This window comes from Pseudochaenichthys georgianus, chromosome 13, assembly GCF_902827115.2.
Source record: "Pseudochaenichthys georgianus chromosome 13, fPseGeo1.2, whole genome shotgun sequence".
Lineage (NCBI taxonomy): Eukaryota > Metazoa > Chordata > Actinopteri > Perciformes > Channichthyidae > Pseudochaenichthys > Pseudochaenichthys georgianus.
Window position 1 is genome coordinate 2,350,524 of NC_047515.1, and position 19,226 is coordinate 2,369,749.

General features: G+C 43.2%; 1 protein-coding gene across 1 annotated transcript in view; it reads right to left on the reverse strand.

Annotated features, from left to right (window-relative positions):
• The window catches only part of LOC117457411 (spectrin beta chain, non-erythrocytic 4), a 150,109-nt gene that overhangs the window by 79,969 nt on the left and 50,914 nt on the right, over positions 1-19,226 (reverse strand). Inside the window, 11 exon segments of the mRNA XM_034097494.2 lie at positions 3,741-3,966; positions 4,074-4,204; positions 5,301-5,459; positions 5,748-5,831; positions 5,833-5,989; positions 8,529-8,666; positions 8,797-9,013; positions 9,449-9,488; positions 9,490-9,735; positions 9,737-9,818; positions 10,494-10,645. Coding sequence (XP_033953385.1) covers positions 3,741-3,966; positions 4,074-4,204; positions 5,301-5,459; positions 5,748-5,831; positions 5,833-5,989; positions 8,529-8,666; positions 8,797-9,013; positions 9,449-9,488; positions 9,490-9,735; positions 9,737-9,818; positions 10,494-10,645 — 1,632 coding nt within the window.

Consider the following 19,226-nt stretch of genomic DNA (forward strand, 5'->3'; position numbering starts at 1 on the left):
TTTGGCAGGCGTAGCGACCACGCCCAGTCCACTCTGCTGCAGTCAGACAGCAACATTTGTCCTGTTCAGCGTGATGTGATCAAAGTGAACCCAGAATACTCTCCATCATTATCACGTGAACGTCTGAAGGACAAAAGCAGAGCCATTTTGTCCTTATAAAGACTTGTGAACCTCTCACAGCATCTCACCGTATTTAAGCGCTTTGAGGAAGGTCAATATAGACAACTGTGTAAAAGTGTTACATGCAAGACTTTATCCTTCATTTACTATAATAAATGTTTGTATGTAAATGTCAACAAATGAAATCTAATTCACAGCACTTTTGAACATGCATGCTCATTTCCTCTATTGACCATGTGTCATTACATTGTGCGTTCTTGTCATCAGAAAAAGATGGTACTAGAAATATTGCCTTGCTATGCCTTGTCCAACTTCTCAAGTTGTAGTTTACATCCATGTCTGGATCATCGTTTTATCCCATAAACACTTGTGTGAAATTGTCATAATTAGCATTTGAATTATTTGACTATGACCAGAAACATATTACATTACAAGTTATTAATATGACAATTTAAATACTCGACATGCCTACAGGAGTCATTTTGGGTTAAGTATCTTGCCCAAGGATACTTCAACATGTTGACTGCATCAAACCACTGATTCTCTGATTGGGAAATGCTTATTTACCCACACAGTAGTGCCGTGTGAGCTTAAGCCTTTTGTGAGGAACTCCAACCAGTTGATCTCGAGTCAAAGCAAATGTTTGTGCCAAATTCAAGGACATTCCATCACGGCGTTCCTGAAAGGACAACCTGGAAATCCTCGTAAAGCCACATGGCCAATAGCAACACACTCTCACTCCCTAAGCGTCCAGGAGCGACGTTTGGTCAGTGTCCGTGGCGTGCAGTTGTGACGCTCCTAGGCTCCTTCAGCTTCATAAAGGGACGCAAATAGCTTTCAACTGATTGCAATGTATTCCCATCTGCGGCGGGATTTGACGCTCATGGAAGCACGGCATTCGTTTGTGTCAGCTGCCCTTAAAGGCAATGTGAGCGTCCATTCCCATTGGATAACGGAGAATTGTACACCGGGAAGTAAGTATTCCCCTTACTGTCGATTGATTTTACAGTGATATCTGCACTACTCATCGACTAAAGAACACCAGATTATCCTTGTTAATTACACAACATTGATTGGTTTAAATTGTGTGCAATGCTTTTGTATTTTTCCCCTTCAATTCGGAGAAACAAATGTTTTTTCGGAGTAAAGGATGGCAGAAGACACTACACTACCCAGAATCCCCAGCTATCGCTTGGACTACACCATGTGCTCTGTTTGACAAACCCGTGATAGTCCTCAAGCTCTGTGATTGGAGAGTGTGCTCTGAGGGTTAAGCCGATTCTCGAACAGCACTTGAAATGGGATGGAACCACAGCAGACTGTCCAAAACTGGATTTGAACGGGTCCACCGCGTCCCCCCTCCCCCACCCCGTCCCCAGAACTACACATGCTGGCTATTGTGTTTCGCAACATGTTCTCTATGGCACGTCTCTACTGGGAGTTGTAGTTTTAAAAGACGTTTTCGTATTTCCCATAATAAGAAGTTGCCAGTATTAAACTGTGTACATCCCTGGAGGTTTAGGGGAAAGGAAACACTCACATTTAAAACATATAATTAATAAATGGGTGAAAATGGCTTGTTCCCATAATGGGCAGTATTAATATATATACCCACATGCCAGCTAAGGTCAGAAGAGCTTTATTTAACAGCTGGTCTTATGTTTGTGACCCCTGTTGTTAATTGATAACATTACATTATATTACATTACATTAATTGATAAGCCTGAAACATGCACTTGTCAAGGTTTAGAGGCAAATTTAGCAAATATGGCAGTAGCCATCGATCATCTTAAGATAAGATATACTTTATTGATCCCAAGTTGGAAACATTTGCGTTACATCAGCATGTGTAACAGTTGTAAATATGCAGTGGTGTTTATTTGTAAATCATTTAGTATAATCACACAGATTCAGTGTTTTATATTTAATAATTATGCGTTCTTTATTTATTGATTGTTCAATACCTGACAAGGCCGGAGATGAAATATCTGCATACATCTTATAAGAGTATAATACATTATGTATAATATCAGTTAAAATAAGTGCTTCAACATAGTTAACATTGCTGGAGGTATGCACACATATTGATAGATGTCTTGTAATGCACGATTGAGGAACCTGCGACCCAAGTTTTTCATTCAATGCAGAACTACACCACAGTTGTGTAGGCCTATATGATATGTCAATAAACCTTAGAACATCTTGAAATCTTGAAAGGGATGTGCAAAATAGTCATATACAGTCTTTAATTAACTATTAGTAGAGAATAACGAGTAATGAATATACTTTATAGGGATCCTATTAATATCTAATAATAAAAATAATGAAATCCAATAACATGCTTTCACCACTAGGTGTCCCTTTATATCAGCTGTGCACCTTTATGGTGTAAATAAATACAGCCTATCTACCAATTGGATCAAATATAAAAGTCAGCCGAATTAGTGTTGATACTGCAAGGAGACGTATTGTGTGAAAAGAAATGTAAGATGTTGTTTAATGGCTGATATATTTATGATCCACGTCACGTTTTCAGTTCCTCATGTTTGTCTAGAAGTCTTCTCATCAGGGCTCTATAAATACAGAACTACGGCAGATATGTAATATTTAATGCAGCCGAACCGTGTATTACAATGCCCTTATGTGATGACTTTCAAAGAGAAAAGCAAGCACACTCGGAATAAAGTATTATTTTTAAATGTTTTCGGTCTGTTTCCGGTATTTGTTAATGACGATGTGCTGTGAGATGTGAGACTGGAATTGCACAGGGGAAAATAATAATAAAATAATCTTCGTAATAACTAGCAAACTAAAGATCATGTACATCCACTGCACACATAATCTGAAATAACATCAAATGACATCAAAACGCATTTTAATGGCCAAACTAACTTTAAAATAGGCATTTTCCACCGAGAATAAAACGAAGTTCGGCCATGTTTTCTTTTTCTGCAGGGAGAAATTTGAAGATCACGTGACATAGACGCCAGCCATCGGAATGAATGGTGAAAAAAAAACGGGGTTTGTCAAACAGAGCACATGGTTTAGTCCAAACGATAGCTGGGGATTCTGGGTAGTGTAGTGTCTTCTGCCATCCTTTACTCCGAAAACATATTTGTTTCTCCGAATCGAAAGGGAAAAATACAAAAGCATTGCACACAATTTAAACCAATCAATGGTGTGTAATTAACAAGGATAATCGGGTGTCAAATAATGAGTAGTGTCGATGAGTAGTGCAGATATCAATGAGTAGTGCAGATATCACTGTAAAATCAATCGCCAGTAAGGGGAATACTTACTTCCGGGTGTACAATTCTCCGTTATCCAATGGGAATGGACGCTCACATTGCCTTTAAGGGCAGCCGACACAAACGAATGCCGTGCTTCCATGAGCGTCAAATCCCGCCGCAGATGGGAATACATTGCAATCAGTTGAAAGCTATTTGCGTCTCTTTATGACGCTGAAGGTGCCTAGGAGCGTCACAACTGGACGCCACGGACACTGACCAAACGTCGCTCCTGGATGCTTAGGGAGTGAGAGTGTGTTGGCAATAGCCATAAAGAGCTGTCCGGAGACACTGTTGTTAACTCTGTGCACCCGCTCCGGCTCTCTGTCTCACCTGGTTGTTGAGGAAGGACTCGGCCTGTTTGACATCTCGCAGGAACAGATGGAAAATGTGAGCCTGCACCAGAACTTCCCTCCTGCTCTCCCACATCTCCAGCAGTTTGTTCCAGCCCACATCGAGCTTCTGGAGCCACTGCTGCAGGGCGGCCTGGGGGAGGGGGGCCTCATCGGACTCCAGCAGCTCGTTCATGGCCTGCAGCCGCTCGTAGTCCTCTTCATATCTGTCAGCAACACATTACGTTATTCTCGGAATAACTTGAAGAACTTAAAGGGAGATAAGATGATACTAAAAACAGCAATAAGCCTTTTTTTGTCCTCAATTACCCACCTTCCGATTTCCTCCTTAAGTGCAGCGTGTTTGTTGATGAGTTTCTCGGCCTCCTCCAGGTTGTTGGGCAGCTGGTCTGAGGCGGCGGCTGTCTGTGTCTGAACCAACCAGGTGAGGAACGAGTCCAGGTCCTGAGAGAGGAACAAGATGAACATTTAGCAAAGTCCTTTGTTTTTTACGGTACAGAAGTTTTACAGGCTGACAAATCGTTTAAAAGACTTTGTTTCTCTCTTTGACAGGGACAGTGCACATTTCTGTAAAGGTAAGCCAAGAGGCTTTTTTCATCTGGACTTGAACACCATGTTTAGGGTTTTCTGTGTACAAATGTTCCTTCTATCTTGCAAGTTGAATTAAAGCAAAATCATGAGGGCTTTTTAAAGATTCTCCGTTTATGTCAACTGGTGTTAACGACGGGAGTCTTTAACCAGAATAATAAGCGTGTTATGATTATGGTTAATGTATTTCCTGTTTTATTTATTAAAAAAAACACTGTCTTTGTCTTTTTACTTCCTACCTTGTGTGTTTTCCCTCCTGTCTGTCCTGGCCTTATTAGTTTCCCACCAGCAATGCAAACATCTGACCTTCTGTACACCTGCACTTCGTCCCTTCATTTGTTCGGCTTATAATAAAAATGTTTTGTTTATTCTTAGTTGGATTCTTGTATGACGCGCGCTTCAACACGTGTATTTCGGTTTATTCAAAGCATTAATTTTGTTATTCAGCAGTATTGTTGTTTTATAGTTATTTGTTAATGTAAATAACCCAATTTGTGTTCTTTGCAATTGAAAAGGATATTGTGTTTGTTACTTTCGTTGCAGTTGTATATGTGTTAAGTGTAATTTGGCTTGGCTTCCTATTTTGTATAGACATGCTTTTATTTTGAAGGAGAGTTAGCGCTGTTGACAGGAAGTTGTTGTTGCTATGGAAACAACGTGGGAGAAAAGGAGCGGAGATTAGCGGAGAAAAGTAATATCTACATATAAAGACGGAGAAAGTAAACGATATGGTTAAGTGTTAGCACCCCCGGAAGAGGCACAAGCTCTTACGTTGTGATATTGGAGATCTCAATACATTAAAAAAAAGAAAAAAAAAAGAATATCCGAATAACGAAATTGAAAACCGAATAGTAGGCCAACGACCGAATATTCGGGTACAGCCCTAGTGTGTGTGTGTGTGTGTGTGTGTGTGTGTGTGTGTGTGTGTGTGTGTGTGTGTCTGTGTGTGTACCTGTATGAAGCTCTGCAGCCTGCTGGCCACGGTCAGTGAGTCCTCGCAGCCCTGCAGGGTGCGTTTAAGCTCCTCCCACTCCACACTGATGCCATCAAACGGTACCAGAACCTCCATAGCCCGGATGGGATGGGCGTTGGCCATGTGCTCCGCCTCTTCCTGCATCACCAAACACAAACAGCATTATGGGAATTGTAGGCTTTTATGTTGCATAATACAACCTGCTTTTAAAAGCGTCTTAACCTCCACACTTCTGTACATTTTGAAGTTACTGTAATGCTACCGATTTATTGTTAAATATCCTGTCTAATAAGACTTGGACAAAAAGTGAAAAGTGTTTATTTTTATTTTAAAGTAAATAATTGTTTTGTATTTAAAAAAATAATGGAATAAAATAAATCTTAAATAACGTCTTGAATATTAATGCATTTCCCCATAATTCCCTACCTGCAGATGCAGTAGTTTGGGCTCCAGGACAGACAGAGCTCCCTCCATGGTGGAGAGTCGTCTCTGCAGAGCCATGACCCCCCCCCAGGTCACTGCCCATGTACTGGGTGGCGTCGATGGCTTTCCTCTTATCCTGGATCTGGGACTTGATCTCGGTACACTCCAGCAGGTAGTTCTGCAGGCGGAGCATGGAGTCCAGCTGATCCTTCTTCTGCTCCACCAGCTCCACAATGCTGTTCCACCTGGTGACAGACAGACAGACAGGAGAGAGACATGCTGACAGTGACTGTGGCACTGTAATGGAGAGACGTGCAATAGAGTGGATTTATCGTGGCATTTAACACATATACACACAGTGAACAGTATGATAGAAAAACGACTGATCGGCTGCACCGAACAACATTTGTATGGATCAATTAAAGCGACATTTATTTTCTTCTGCTCATGTGCAATATACACTTTTACACAATTTAGGCTATATATTTTTAAATGTTCACCTGCTTCTTCAATACTTTTATCACTAACGTTTTAAAATAATGGTACTTGGGGTTTTTTTGTGCATATTTGTGTTTTTGTTATTTTATATTTGTATTAACTTGTGACTTTTTACTTAATATGGTAAGTCTACTCTTTTTCTTTTACCTGCACTGTAGCTTTTCTGCTGTGACGCCGTGAATGTTCCTGCTGCAGGACGAATAAAAGGTTCTTAAATTAAAATAAATCCTAAACTGTAGGCTTACTGGGCTATAATCCAGCCCTACCTAAAATACCTGCTGCAAATACAGTACCTGAACATATCCCAGCCGATGGGGTTGAACCCAAACCCAGTCAATGCTGGATAGTTCTTAGTACAAGTCTCAATGTTATGAAGACCTGATATGAACTGTTATGTGAGACAGTGTTTGCTCTGGTTTCAGCCCAGGACATGACTGCTCACCATATCCTCACACAATATGCTCTCCTGATTCTGCTCCAGACCAGCAGATCTCACTGCACACCCATTCAGCTACGAAACACACACATGCTCACATGAACACACACACACACTGATCCGTGTGACTGTAATGAGGTAATGGCAGACAGGACAACAGCTCGGTAACACTGACCTCAGATCTGCACAAGCGCTCTGATATATGCCGACTGTTGAAGGGTGGGTGTGTGAGAGTGTGTCACATAACACGTGTATGTACAGTATGTACACAGAGACGCAGTGATACATAAAGAAGGTTACAGTATGTTTTATGTATTTATAAATAAAATAAAGGATGAGAATAAATGTCAGTGATTTTCAGTTAACATTTTTAATTAAAAAAATATATATAAAAAGCTAATTGTAATTTATGTAATAAAAGTTTATGTGCCAACATTCTCAACTATTATTTTTGTATTTAATCAGGTAGGAAATGAAAAGATGAGGGTTGAACTGACTGAATCTTGTTGGAATATGAGTGAAAATATATACTTATACAAGCTACAATATATATTTCATATCACTTCTATCCAATCATAAATGGTGGGTTGCTCTGATTGTAGCCACCATGACGGTGTTTTTTCTTGCTGCTAGAAGTTTTTGTTAAAGCCAGTTTCTGATCATTGCTATTAGAACAGAAAAGATCCCATGTAGTTAAGGTTGTAGAAATAAAGCAGATATGAATGAAAGGAGGCGTTGATATTCGTATTTGTTTTGGCCTGGTCTTGACGGAGGCAGCGAGCACAGATGGTCGCCCTGAGAGAAGCGCTGTGCCGAGGTCACAAGACGCACCGACAGCCGGCCGACTGCCTGCTGCCAGACGGAGCTGTGGTCAGGGACTGAGAGCCGGCCTATCACAGGCTCCACCGTGTCGGCCAAGCAGAGAGACCGGAGCAACAGACACTTGGAAGATATTCATGTTCCTATTAAACATTTAAAATAGCGGGCACTGAATGTATACTCTAAACTTAAGAGTAAGACAGGAATAGGGAGGAGTTTATCCTCTTTTAAGACGGCAAGTGACAGGACACGTCAAAAGACAATTACAGGAAAACAATGATCAACAAAAATGATTTCAAAAGTATGAATACCCTGAATATTACACAACCCCACAACATCTCTCCCTCGCATCTCTCTTTTCTTTCTCTCTCTCCTCCCACCTACTCCTCCCCAATCCCAGTACAGTACATTAACATGAATGCATTTCTGTAAGACTTTCCTTTACTGATCCTGCAGCATACTCTCCTTACTTAAGTGTTTTCAGTGTCCTGTTAATCAACACTGTAGGAAATAAAGATGTCTGTGATTAGTGATCTGAAGGCCGCGGCTGTGCAAGGTCCCTTTAACACTGTGTTCGTGAGCGTAACAGGACACGGGCTGTGTAATAGTATTTTAACTGTAATACATATCACGTTGCTGTCTGTAAAGGGTCAGTACATTTAGTTAGTACTGCTGCATACGTAGGGCCTTGTTCACTTTCATTTGCGGAGATGGTGTGTAAATGGGCAATGTCCGACTGAGGATAGATGCATCATCTCTGATGTCAAGGCTAATACATAGTTTGTAGCTGTGATACTGATAAGATGACTAATAAAATACGTAATGAGACAATAATCACATATTTTCCATTTAATTCCACTTCCTTTGATTGAATCTCTCTTGTAATCACCATTTCGGACTCTTATCTACAAACAGTAGCCATGACATTTGCAGTTATTCAAAAGAAAGGTTACTAAGGGTTATGGATATGTTGTCAGTAGAAGTACACATGGTGGCAATGGTTGAAGCTGAGGTGAGTTTGGGTTCAGTACCTGGAGTTAAGGTGGTCCTGACATCCTCTGACCTCTATGGAGGACGGATGACCTCCATCCAGGAGCTGCTGAACGATCTGGTTAACGTCCAGAATCCTTCCCATCAGGCTGTTCATCTCTTGGTCCAGGCTTTCAAACCTACGACATGGTGGGATACGAAGAGCACATTGAGTGTGTTAAGAGCTTTCAGCTTGGGTTAGAATAACAGGCACCGCTGAGCTTCCAATTGGTGCCACAGGAATCGAACCTTCCTGTTCCTCCCCCTCACCTGTGAGCCACCATCTCCACGTCCTCCAGCCTCTCTGGGATCTCCATCTTGTCCAACCACTGCTCCTTCTCATCGATCCACAGCTCGCAGGCATTGACCTCGCTGAACATGCGGTAGACGGCGAGGGCGTCGTGGAGCCACTGCTGTCTGAGCACCGCCACCTCCACCACCTCCGTGTACAGCTGCTCCACCTCCCCCATGCGCGCCTGCACCTCCTGCAGAGAGGAAGCGAGAGAGGACACAGGGGGGTAAAGGATGGTAGAAGGACAATCTGTCACATCTGCCCGTGTTTTCCTGTTTTATTTTGAAATTGTTCACTTGTGTTATTTCTGTTTTTACTTCCTGTCTCTGTGTGTCACTCCTGTTTGATTGGTTGATTGTGTTTTGCTTACCTCCCCGCCTGTGTCTTGTCCTTAGTCTAACATGTATTTGAGCTCTTGTTTTCTTTCAGTTGTTGTCAGAGTCTTGATGTTTTGGTTCTTTGTTGCCTTGTATTTTCTTGCCTAGCGCTGTGCATTCCTGGACAACCTACAATAAAGGATGTGTCTCCGAAGTTACTTGGTGTGCTGCACTTGGGTCCTACCTGCTCTGCTACCAAGACTTGACACAATTAAAGTACCAAAAAGGTCAAATGTATTTTCCTGCCTCCCCTCCTGGTCGCGGGAGCGCAGAGGCAGCGCCACCATGTGTTTGCCGCAGTGCCAGCACGTGCATGCGGTGTTGTCCACAGGCCTCGCTGACCCCTCTGTGTTTCTTCAGAAGCGACTGGGTGGAGTACTCGTCGTGTCCAAAGTCTTCGCTGGACACCAGGCGGTAAGCGTCCTGCAGCCACGCCACCAGGTCGTCTGTCTCCGTGGAGAACTGGAAAAAGTTGAGCGCCTCCTGCAGGTGGCCCAGACGCTGCGCGGCCTGGTCCTCCAGGCTCTTCCACTCGCTCTTTCACCTCCATGATGCGCTCCCTGGATCCCCGCCGTGCCGAGCTCTTCTCACTCAGGATCTGCTTTCCTCGCTTCATGGTGGTTCTAGAAGAGTCAGGAGGACTCTATATTATTACACCACTGTTGTAGTAAAGTGGAGTGCTAACCAACAGTACACACAGTGGGACATTATTTTAAAAACATTTGACGAACTTAATTTGGCTTCTATAGACACATTGACATAGTATACATGTTCTCTATCGTTGTCTTCAAATTAGCACATCTCCCACACATCACATCAGCACTGCTAAGCTAAAAGCGGCTAGTGTTTGGCGTCATTTAGACACTTGTTAGCAATCGCACATCAGCCATTCCCCAGTGGGGGATTTACTACACATTCTATGTAGTAAAACACAACAAATCTCTGCAGCTTGTGTGTAAGACCATCGTATTTCAGGCTTCTATCCAAAAATGTAAACGTCAACACTGACCAAGTCACAGCATCTACTGCAAAACATATTCTACAAAAGGCCAGGTGATATAACAACTGTATTGCAGTACGGTTGGTTAGGTTTTTTTTTTTTGTAGTTGAGGTGAAACGTCATTATAAATGCATTCATTTACTGAAGTACATGAAGTTCAGAACAGCAGGCTACGGTGGTATCACACTTGCTCACACACACACAACACACACACACACACACACACACACCACACACACACACACCCACACACCACACACACACACCACACACACACACACACACACACCACACACACACCTGCAGCAGCGAGCGGTGAGCCAGCAGCTCTCCAGCCAGCGTTTGTGCTTCTGCAGCAGCTTCAGCACACTGCTCAGAGTCCTTCCCGTAGCCTTGAGCACTCAGGATGGAGCTCTTCTCCCTGATCCAGGCCTCCGACTCCTCCAGCTCCTGCAGCACCACACGCAGACAAACAAGCACGTTAACGCTCACACAGAAACCTATATTTAACAATCGCATTTTGAAACAGAAAAAGTGAAGGAAAGGTATAGATGCAATACACAAAACATTTAATGAATGAAATGCAAGAGATGACAAACCGCTGTGAGGCAGCTGATAAGTGAAAACAGAAGAAAACATTTACAAAGAAATAACATAATAGAAAGGGCCAAAATAGATACGAGTCTATCCTCACTACTCATGCTTTCATAGTTCCTTCTCACAGCTCGTTCACTCACATGAATAACTGCTTCATCATCTCTCCGTGTTTCACAGTCAGAAAGACAGATAGTTATTGACTGCCAAAAAAGACAATGTGATGCGAAGCCCCAAAATAAAATATAGTGTGGAGTGTGTTTAAAATATGTCTGAGTTTATAACAAGCAGCTTAATTTAACTTTCTGTTGGTATCTGATTAGAATTTCTACCGTCTTTCACAGCCTTCTAGAAATCACCTATGATATTCATATCACATTCCGAAGATTCAAAGGCTTTATTTGTCTGAAGCTGCAAATAAACAATGTCATCATGACACAAACAGTGTGTCGCTTTAACCTGTAACCGTTTCCTGAGTGTGTTCTATCTAGTGCTTTGTGTGTGACAGACACGTGCGTGCCTCAGCCTGCTGACCCCTCCTACCTGAAAGAAGGCCCACAGCTGTCTGGACTCCTCCAGCTCTTCACGTCTTTTAGCTGCCAGCTGTCTCAGCTCCTCCAGACAGGAAGACACATGGTTGACACGGTTACAGATCACCTGTGGGTCACATGGTTGGTAACCTGGGAGACGAAAAGATGAAGTCAATATGAACAAATAAATAAAATGGACTCTACTCTGAGCTGTATTACCTTAAGAGAATAAAGAACATGCACAGAATGCACAGAGCCGATCCCCTTACTGATATCAAGTTCAGAATGTCTGTTTTCCAAACTGCTTTTTTAATTAGGCTGGTCTGTTACAGAATAAAAAGCACTGAGGAAGTTTGGGGAAAATGGTTGGCTCTCCTTCCGATGACATAATATAATATATCATTTTTTTTGTTGCACTTCTATTGTCATGACACAGTAGTGACTATGTAACTACATGGTTTCTCTGCATTTGAGCCATCCTAGTGTTCGGAGCAGTATATGTTGTATAGTGTAAATATTGATGCTGTTGTTAATGTTACACCCTGTAGTCCTTATAAATTCATGAGTTGGCTTTTATATCAAAGTATGCATCACATCTTATAACATTCTAATACATGGCTTTTTAAAAATAATTGTATCAGTGTTCTGCAACCTGCAGTGAAGTGATTTATTTAAACATGTTTAAGGCTCCGTGGAAAAAGCTTTACTGCGTACAGTGCTAATTGTCCAAAGCCTGAGATCATTCCTTTAGTGATCTCAATGTGTATGATGCCAGCAAAGCAAACTAAACACCTTGAAAGTTGCTTTGGATTTGTGTTACCAAATGAAGCTTAAGGAAGATGAAGTGAAACGTTACACCAGCACAATGTTCAGGACACATGCAGCATACCCTCTATGGTGGTGAATTTGAGAGCAGCCGTGTTCAGAGTCTCCACCCTCTCCGCCTGCACCGTGATGTCGGCCTCCTGCAGGCTGTGCTTCTGCAGCAGGTCGTCCACCTCCAGAAGATGCTTCCCAAAGTCCTTGGACAGCAGCTGGACCTGGAAGGGAGCAGGAGACAGATGTAATGTAATTATACATAAGGATGTCTTTGTATGTTTAGCAGTTCCATTTCTACTTTTTATTTGTACTTAACACGTTGTCCTTCTCCTTTCACTTTCTGTCTTTCTCATGTCCCTTCTTTAATATGTATCATCCAGACTTTGGAGCTCCTCTGTAACATTGTCCACTACTTCCTTTCCTCTGTCTTTATTAAACTACTGAATCGGTTCAGTCTAAAGTGTCTTTATCTCTCTCACACATCCTCTGGTACCTGTGTGTCCTCCATCCAGTCGATCATGTAGACCATGTCCTGAAAGGTCTTCTGCATGGCTAGGTTCTTCTCCAGCCGGGTCCTCCTCCCAGCCACCAGCTCCTTCAGCAGGCTCCACTGTCCCAGGATGTTCTCCTTCCGTGCCAGGATACGCCGGATGTCGTAGTATCCTTCTGCCTCCATCTCTGCTCCGAGCTCCACCACCACGCCAATCCGCTCTTCATACGAGGCTATGTCCCGCCTCGATGGCCTCGTGTTTCTCATCGCCGCCTCCACTGCTGGCAGGTCATAGCCAAAATTGTCCTGGAGGCAGAGAGCACAACAATGTGAAAGAAAAGGAAAGGAAAGGGTGCAGCCGAGGCTAAGAGTGGGGGGACAAAGAGGAGAGCTGTGAGAAAAGAGAGTTGCACACAGTATTATAGGACTTTACATACACAGGTTTATTTTATTATTATTATTATTATACAGCCTGTCAATTCATCTGAGTGGAATGCTATCCTCCTGCAGACCCACTTTGTATTTTTAACTGGTATAGTGCATGTACTGGTCATGTATGACCATTTTCTGGATAAATGTATAATCTCTGCTAAACAAAAGATGTCTCCTACTGTAAACAAAGAAGAAATAATCAAAGGAACAGAATAAGACACCAACAAACACACTAAAGTGTAAGTTGCAGACTGGTCCAGGACAGACTAGTTGTGATACATCATGCTTTTATGTGCAGGTCCTAAACTCACATTAAAGCTGTGCCCTTTCATTTCTTTGAAACGAATGAAGTCTAAAATGGCTCCAATATTTATTTTAATGTATTATCATCTGCAATATTGGACTTTGCATCCATGAAAGTAGATTAAATAGTATGCATAACACTTTAAATATGACATCTAAAGGAAAATTGAACACACAAACATTTCTTCTCTTTTGCAGTGAACACATTTGCTTGCATCTCAGCTGTGTGAGGAACATACCTGCGACACGAGCCTCTGGTTCTCGTTGAGCCAGGCTTGTCTCATGGTGGTTTTGTGGTCGAAGCACTGAGCCAGTAGCTCCAGCTTCTCCTGACGAATCAGCTCCTTACGCAGAGCCACGCCCCTCTCGTGTTCGGCCTTCTCCAGCCTCTCCCAGGCCTGGGATACAAAACGATACAGAAAACATTAACAACAGCCGTAATGTCATAGAACAATAATAGAGTGATGGAAAATGTTACCACAGGAAAATAACTTTAGTGGCTGTTTATCCAATTTGCAAAGGTCCTAGGCCACTTACACAAAGTTTCGATCCAAACTAGTGAACTAATGTAGTTCAAGTACGTAATAATTAAAATCATATGTAAATGTCATGCCAACAAAAATAACTTTTTTCGCAAATAGGAATATGTGCTTGGCTCTGACAGTAAAGTGTTCATGTTGAAGGTGCAGGTTTTCTCTCACAGCCATGTCAATATTTTCATTTATCAATAACTCACGTGTGTGTCGCCTCGCCACTGAATGATTTAGTAAAAGTAATGTGTAAAATAGAAGAAGTACGCAGTGGGGATGTCTGACCTTGTTGATCTCTGAGATGAGCTTCCCGTCATGAGGCACGTAGGGTTCTGGTTGTTTGGCTCGGAGCTTGCTCTGGATGGTGAACAGAAGAACTTCTAGATTCCCCTTCTCCTGAAACCTGAGCGAGAAACGGACAAATCAAGTTAGTCAGTTTCTTTAAAAACATCATTTTTCAAAGGCCTCTTCCTGTGTAGGACGTGCTCACAATATTTCCAACTTGGATTAAGAAACCTGAGGCGCAGAGCTGCTCAGGTTTCAGAGCTGAAGGACACTAACAGCGTGAACGCCTGCTGACAAGAGGTTTGAGGAGAGGACGACTTCTCAGCTCATCATTCATCCCGCGGGGGATGAATGATGAGCTGAGAAATCGTCCTTTATTTGATCCAATAAAGTGACATTTTCTGAACAAACAAGGAGCCGGTCAATAAAAAGCAGACAGAGAACCGCAGTGACGCGTCCTAAAACCCGGATGTAAACTCCTTCCGGTTCCTTCGTCAAAAACGCAGTGCATTCTCTCCATAGGGTTTAGGAAAATAGCTGGAAATAAGGTCTGTGGTTGAAACACATTGAAGAGACGGATCACGTTTTGTTCAGCCGGATAACATCCACATGTCTATCCTACTTTTATCATTTTCTAAGCATAAATCTAGTCGCCAGAAGCAAAATGCTAACGTTATGCTATAAAGGAACTACAGCAGGGTCGCTGCTTCAACGTCACGCCGACTTCAGATCCATATTCAAACACACAGATTGTAAATGGTACAGTTGAAGTGTTGTTTGAACACTTTGCAGGAGGCAGGGACTTGCTTTCAAGCAGAGCAGGGCAAACACACTTAGAGGAGTGTTTACGTGTTCGGTGTAATGACGTACAACGGCCTGGACAGCTTCTGTAGTCCTATTCAGCCACTCGGTAACAACCATCGTTTTTCAGACACGTAAACTCTTCAGAGATCACCAGCGGGGTCACTGCTGATGGATTTAATGTCGTAGAACAAAACGTGATCCGTCTCTTCAATGTGTCTCGACCACAGACCTTATTTGGAGCTATTTTCCAAAACCCTAAGGAGAAATCCCATTGCTTTTTGTCGAAGAAACCGGACGTGGTAAAAATGCTAACTTACTTCCGGGTTTTAGGACGTGTCCCTGTGGCACTCTATTGTGACCTTGATGTACAGTATGCAGAGAGAGAGAAAGTGCGCACATGTTTTCCGTGGAAACTGATTAATTCTGAGAAGTATGTCATCTATGGCCAGAGATCACAGTTGTTTGCATTATTCATTTCTCATTTTCTTTTTTATGATTTGATGTATTTGTCTATTACTGTCTATTTTCCCAGAGTTTAAAGCAATGTCTGCAGTAACATTTTTGAATGATACCAAACCTCAAGGTATTCACTTTATTTTCATATTCCCCAGGCATTCCTGAGATATATATTTCATGAAAATGGGATGGATGTATGGACGACCAGGATTATAATTCCTCCAGCCCCTTGTCGTTCAAACCATCTTCAAAATCATGCTTTTATATATTGTTGTTTCTTTCTCTTATTATATTCATATATATTTCTTACCTCTTCTTTAAAAGACGAATGAACAGATGCCGCAAATACTGACATTTACTCAGCTGGAAATCCATAAATGTTGTAGTAGATACATTTTTCAAGTATTCAATTATTGATTGACTTTCCACTTTTTTTCACTATGTGGTCAGAAGTAGTGTTTTAATGACTTCGTACACATCGTGCATGTGTAGGAATTCATGCACACCCTATAGGGTGTGCATGAATTCCTACACATGCACGATGAAGCCTACCTCATTTTGCATTTGCCATTTGATAAATGAGACAAAGATGGCATTAAATCTGAAGATGCCATTTAAAGATCCACACGACGTACTTGATGGGCTTCTCGATGGTGCAGTAGGTGGTGAAGGCCTGCAGCTGCTGCTGGACTCCGGTCAGAGAGTTGGCGAACTTCTGGTTGCTGAGGACCGCGATGGTCTTCTCTATCCAGTCCAGCAGGTCTGAGGCCAGGGCATCGTAGCGGTTCACGATGTTCTCTGCTTCAATACAACTGTCTAGCACCTGAGTCCGACCGAGGGAGAAGGTTCGGGGGAGATTCAGAGAGCCAGGGTTAAGAGATGAAAGGAGAAAGAGCAGGAGAGAGATACAGTTAGAGACATTTCTCAGGATAACGTTTTCATATTTCTCTATTTCTTGTGTTTTAGTTAGCAGTCAATGAAGGCCCTTCAACTTTCATACAATGTCCCATAAAGGTTGTTAATGGAGTAGTTCCCAGGGATAGAAATGGTTGTTTTTCAACAAATTGTTTTGTCTGTGGAGCTTTTACTCTCATATGCGAATATTGAGACTGAACGCAGAATCTCACAAATAGATTCACAAACAAGAAAAATTTGTGTTCACTTTTGTTTAAGACAAGAATGTGCTTGACATCTTTCTTATTGTTTATCTATTCTTTTTGCTAAAAGATGTACATTTGGAGTTATACATTTTGAATGATATACATTAAAAATACAATCATAACGGTTAATAACATTTTGGAGTGACATGCTTTTCTTTAAAGAAGTGTGTCCTGTCATTTTGAGTTTTATATCATCCAGAAAACAAAACTCTGTGGTTTTGACCTGCTTGTGACACATGTGGAGCAACGCTGGGTTACGTATTGTAACCCTTGCAATATTAACACAGGCGGAGCCCTCTACTGGACTCTATGGGTACTACCCTCTATGCGAGCATTCACCTACTGAGATGTCTATAGACGTAGCCGGCCTTGGGGCGGGCCTACCTGAATGCGCACGCATCTCACCGTATAAAAGGAGGCCGCACCTACGTAACCCGGCGTTATGTCTCTCACAGGCTCCGCCCTCTACTGGACTCTATGGGTACAGTGGGTGGAGCCCTGATGTTGTCCAACAACATCAGTGTGTGAAAAAGTACACGTCCCACCGTCCGGGACGTGTTATTTACAATATCGGACAAGTAGATCTTTCAATTGACTTGTCCGGCGGACAAGTGACGTTTTTCGCCCCGATTTGTTGACAAATTATTGATACATTCAGTTTACAAAAGGCAGAACTCATTCGCAAATTGTACGTGTCCGCCATTGTTCGTTTAGAAGTGTTAGTTTCGGTTCTGCTTGTCGATTCCTAAGGAAATGCATCTCGCCATTTTCTGTACAGTTAGACGCGGGGCGGAGCGGGGTGGGAAGTGTAGCACAGTGGCCGGGTTGGGAAGCAAAACTCGGTTCCGAATAGGAACAAATAACAATTATCCGGGACCGGGATTAAAGCGTTTTAGCTCCTATGTTGTTAATATTGACCACCATTTCCTTTATGAAGTGAAGCAGCCTCCCTGTCTGTGTCCTCGCGCTGTCCTCACATCGCCGGACCCCAGACTCGGAGGATCACAGGGATGTCAGTATTGTTTATGAAGCAGGTTAAAGAAAGTACATTATGGAAATGAAAATACTATTTATTTACTTTTACAAACAGTGAGCAGCTGCAGCATGTGTATTGCAGGACATGTGTAAGCGTGCAAGCGTCTTTGCGTTGTAGAAAAGCGCGAGGCCTATAGGCTATACATCTAATGTGTCATTATTATTATTATTATTAGGTTATGTCCTATGTGTTGGACATGTGTGGTTGGACTCTGTCTCACAGGCAGGCTGCAGTGTAACATCAGAGGAGACTGGGCCAGTTGTACATTCTCAAACTGCACCACTTAGAACTAACTAAACAATGCAGAGATTATTTTTATATAATTGTATTCAATAACCGTAAGAAATTCAACAGTATGAAGTGATTTGTAAATAGGAATACAGATTTGACTTAATGTTTTCATAAATATATTTTTCTCCCAGTTTGTCATGGGACCCTCTCAAAGAACTGGAATCGATAACCAAGTACTCTCTAAAAACTTTTTCTCACACTGAACATCATTCCACCCTACTGCCCCTGACAGGCTTTTCTGGTCAGCAGCTGCTGCCCCACATTCTCCTTTAACCCGGTTGTGACCGTGGAGAAGTCTGGGCTGCGGCTGACAGAGCACACTCTGCTGCGCTTACCTCGCAGAAAGTGTGCTCAAACAGTGCTGAGGGCCCCCCCCCCTCCGCCCATAGGCAGATGGGGAGAATCCCCAGCCCTGTATGGGCTCACTGTGCACCTCTCTGAATCCCTAAGGATCACAGGGAGAGTGCAAGTGCCCATGCCGCACACTCAAACACTGACCCCGTGCAGAGTGTGTGTGGACTAAAGTGTGGAGGGCTACCCCCCTCCTGCCCCCAGGCAGGCGAGGGGACCCCTCCAGCCCTGAAAGGGCCCAGCGCGCACTACGTCACCCCGCGACCCTCCAGGGCCCGGAGAAAACGTAAGCGCATTTACGCCCGGGGAGGGGATCAGATGCCTACTGACCCACAGCCCCCCCCCCCCCCCCTCACCAGTCCTGTGTTGCCCCAGCAAGCACAGACAGGAGAGAAAGAGCCAGACTTGTCCAAGAGATAAAACCTTATGAAGGGGCCTGGCGTCGACCAAGACGCCGCTGTGCATATATCCTCCACACTCACACCGTTGAATAAGGCTGTTGACACAGCTACAGCCTGTGTGGAGTGCGCGCGAATCCCTGTGGGGCAGGCTCTCCCGGCCTGTCCATAGGCATGTGCAATGCACTCGCAGAGCCAGCCTGCCAGGCGTTTCTTGGACAGAGCTTTCCTGATCACCCCGCTCCTGACGCACACAAACAGCTGTTCGGCCTGTCTAAGGGCAGCGGTGCGCACCACATAACATGCTAGCGCACGCACCGGGCAAGGAGGTGCAGTTTAGCTTTCCTGGCCCCCCATGGGGGGGAAGACTAAAACCCCCTAACTGAATAGCCCTCGACCTGAACGCACTCCTTAGGCTCTTGGGCACAAATGAGGGGTTCGGTCTGAGTGTCGCGCCGCTCCGGTCACCCCGAATCAGTAAACAGCTCGGGTGCACCGACAGAGCGTTTAACTCGGACACTCTTTTGGCTGACGTTAAGGCAAGAAGCAAAG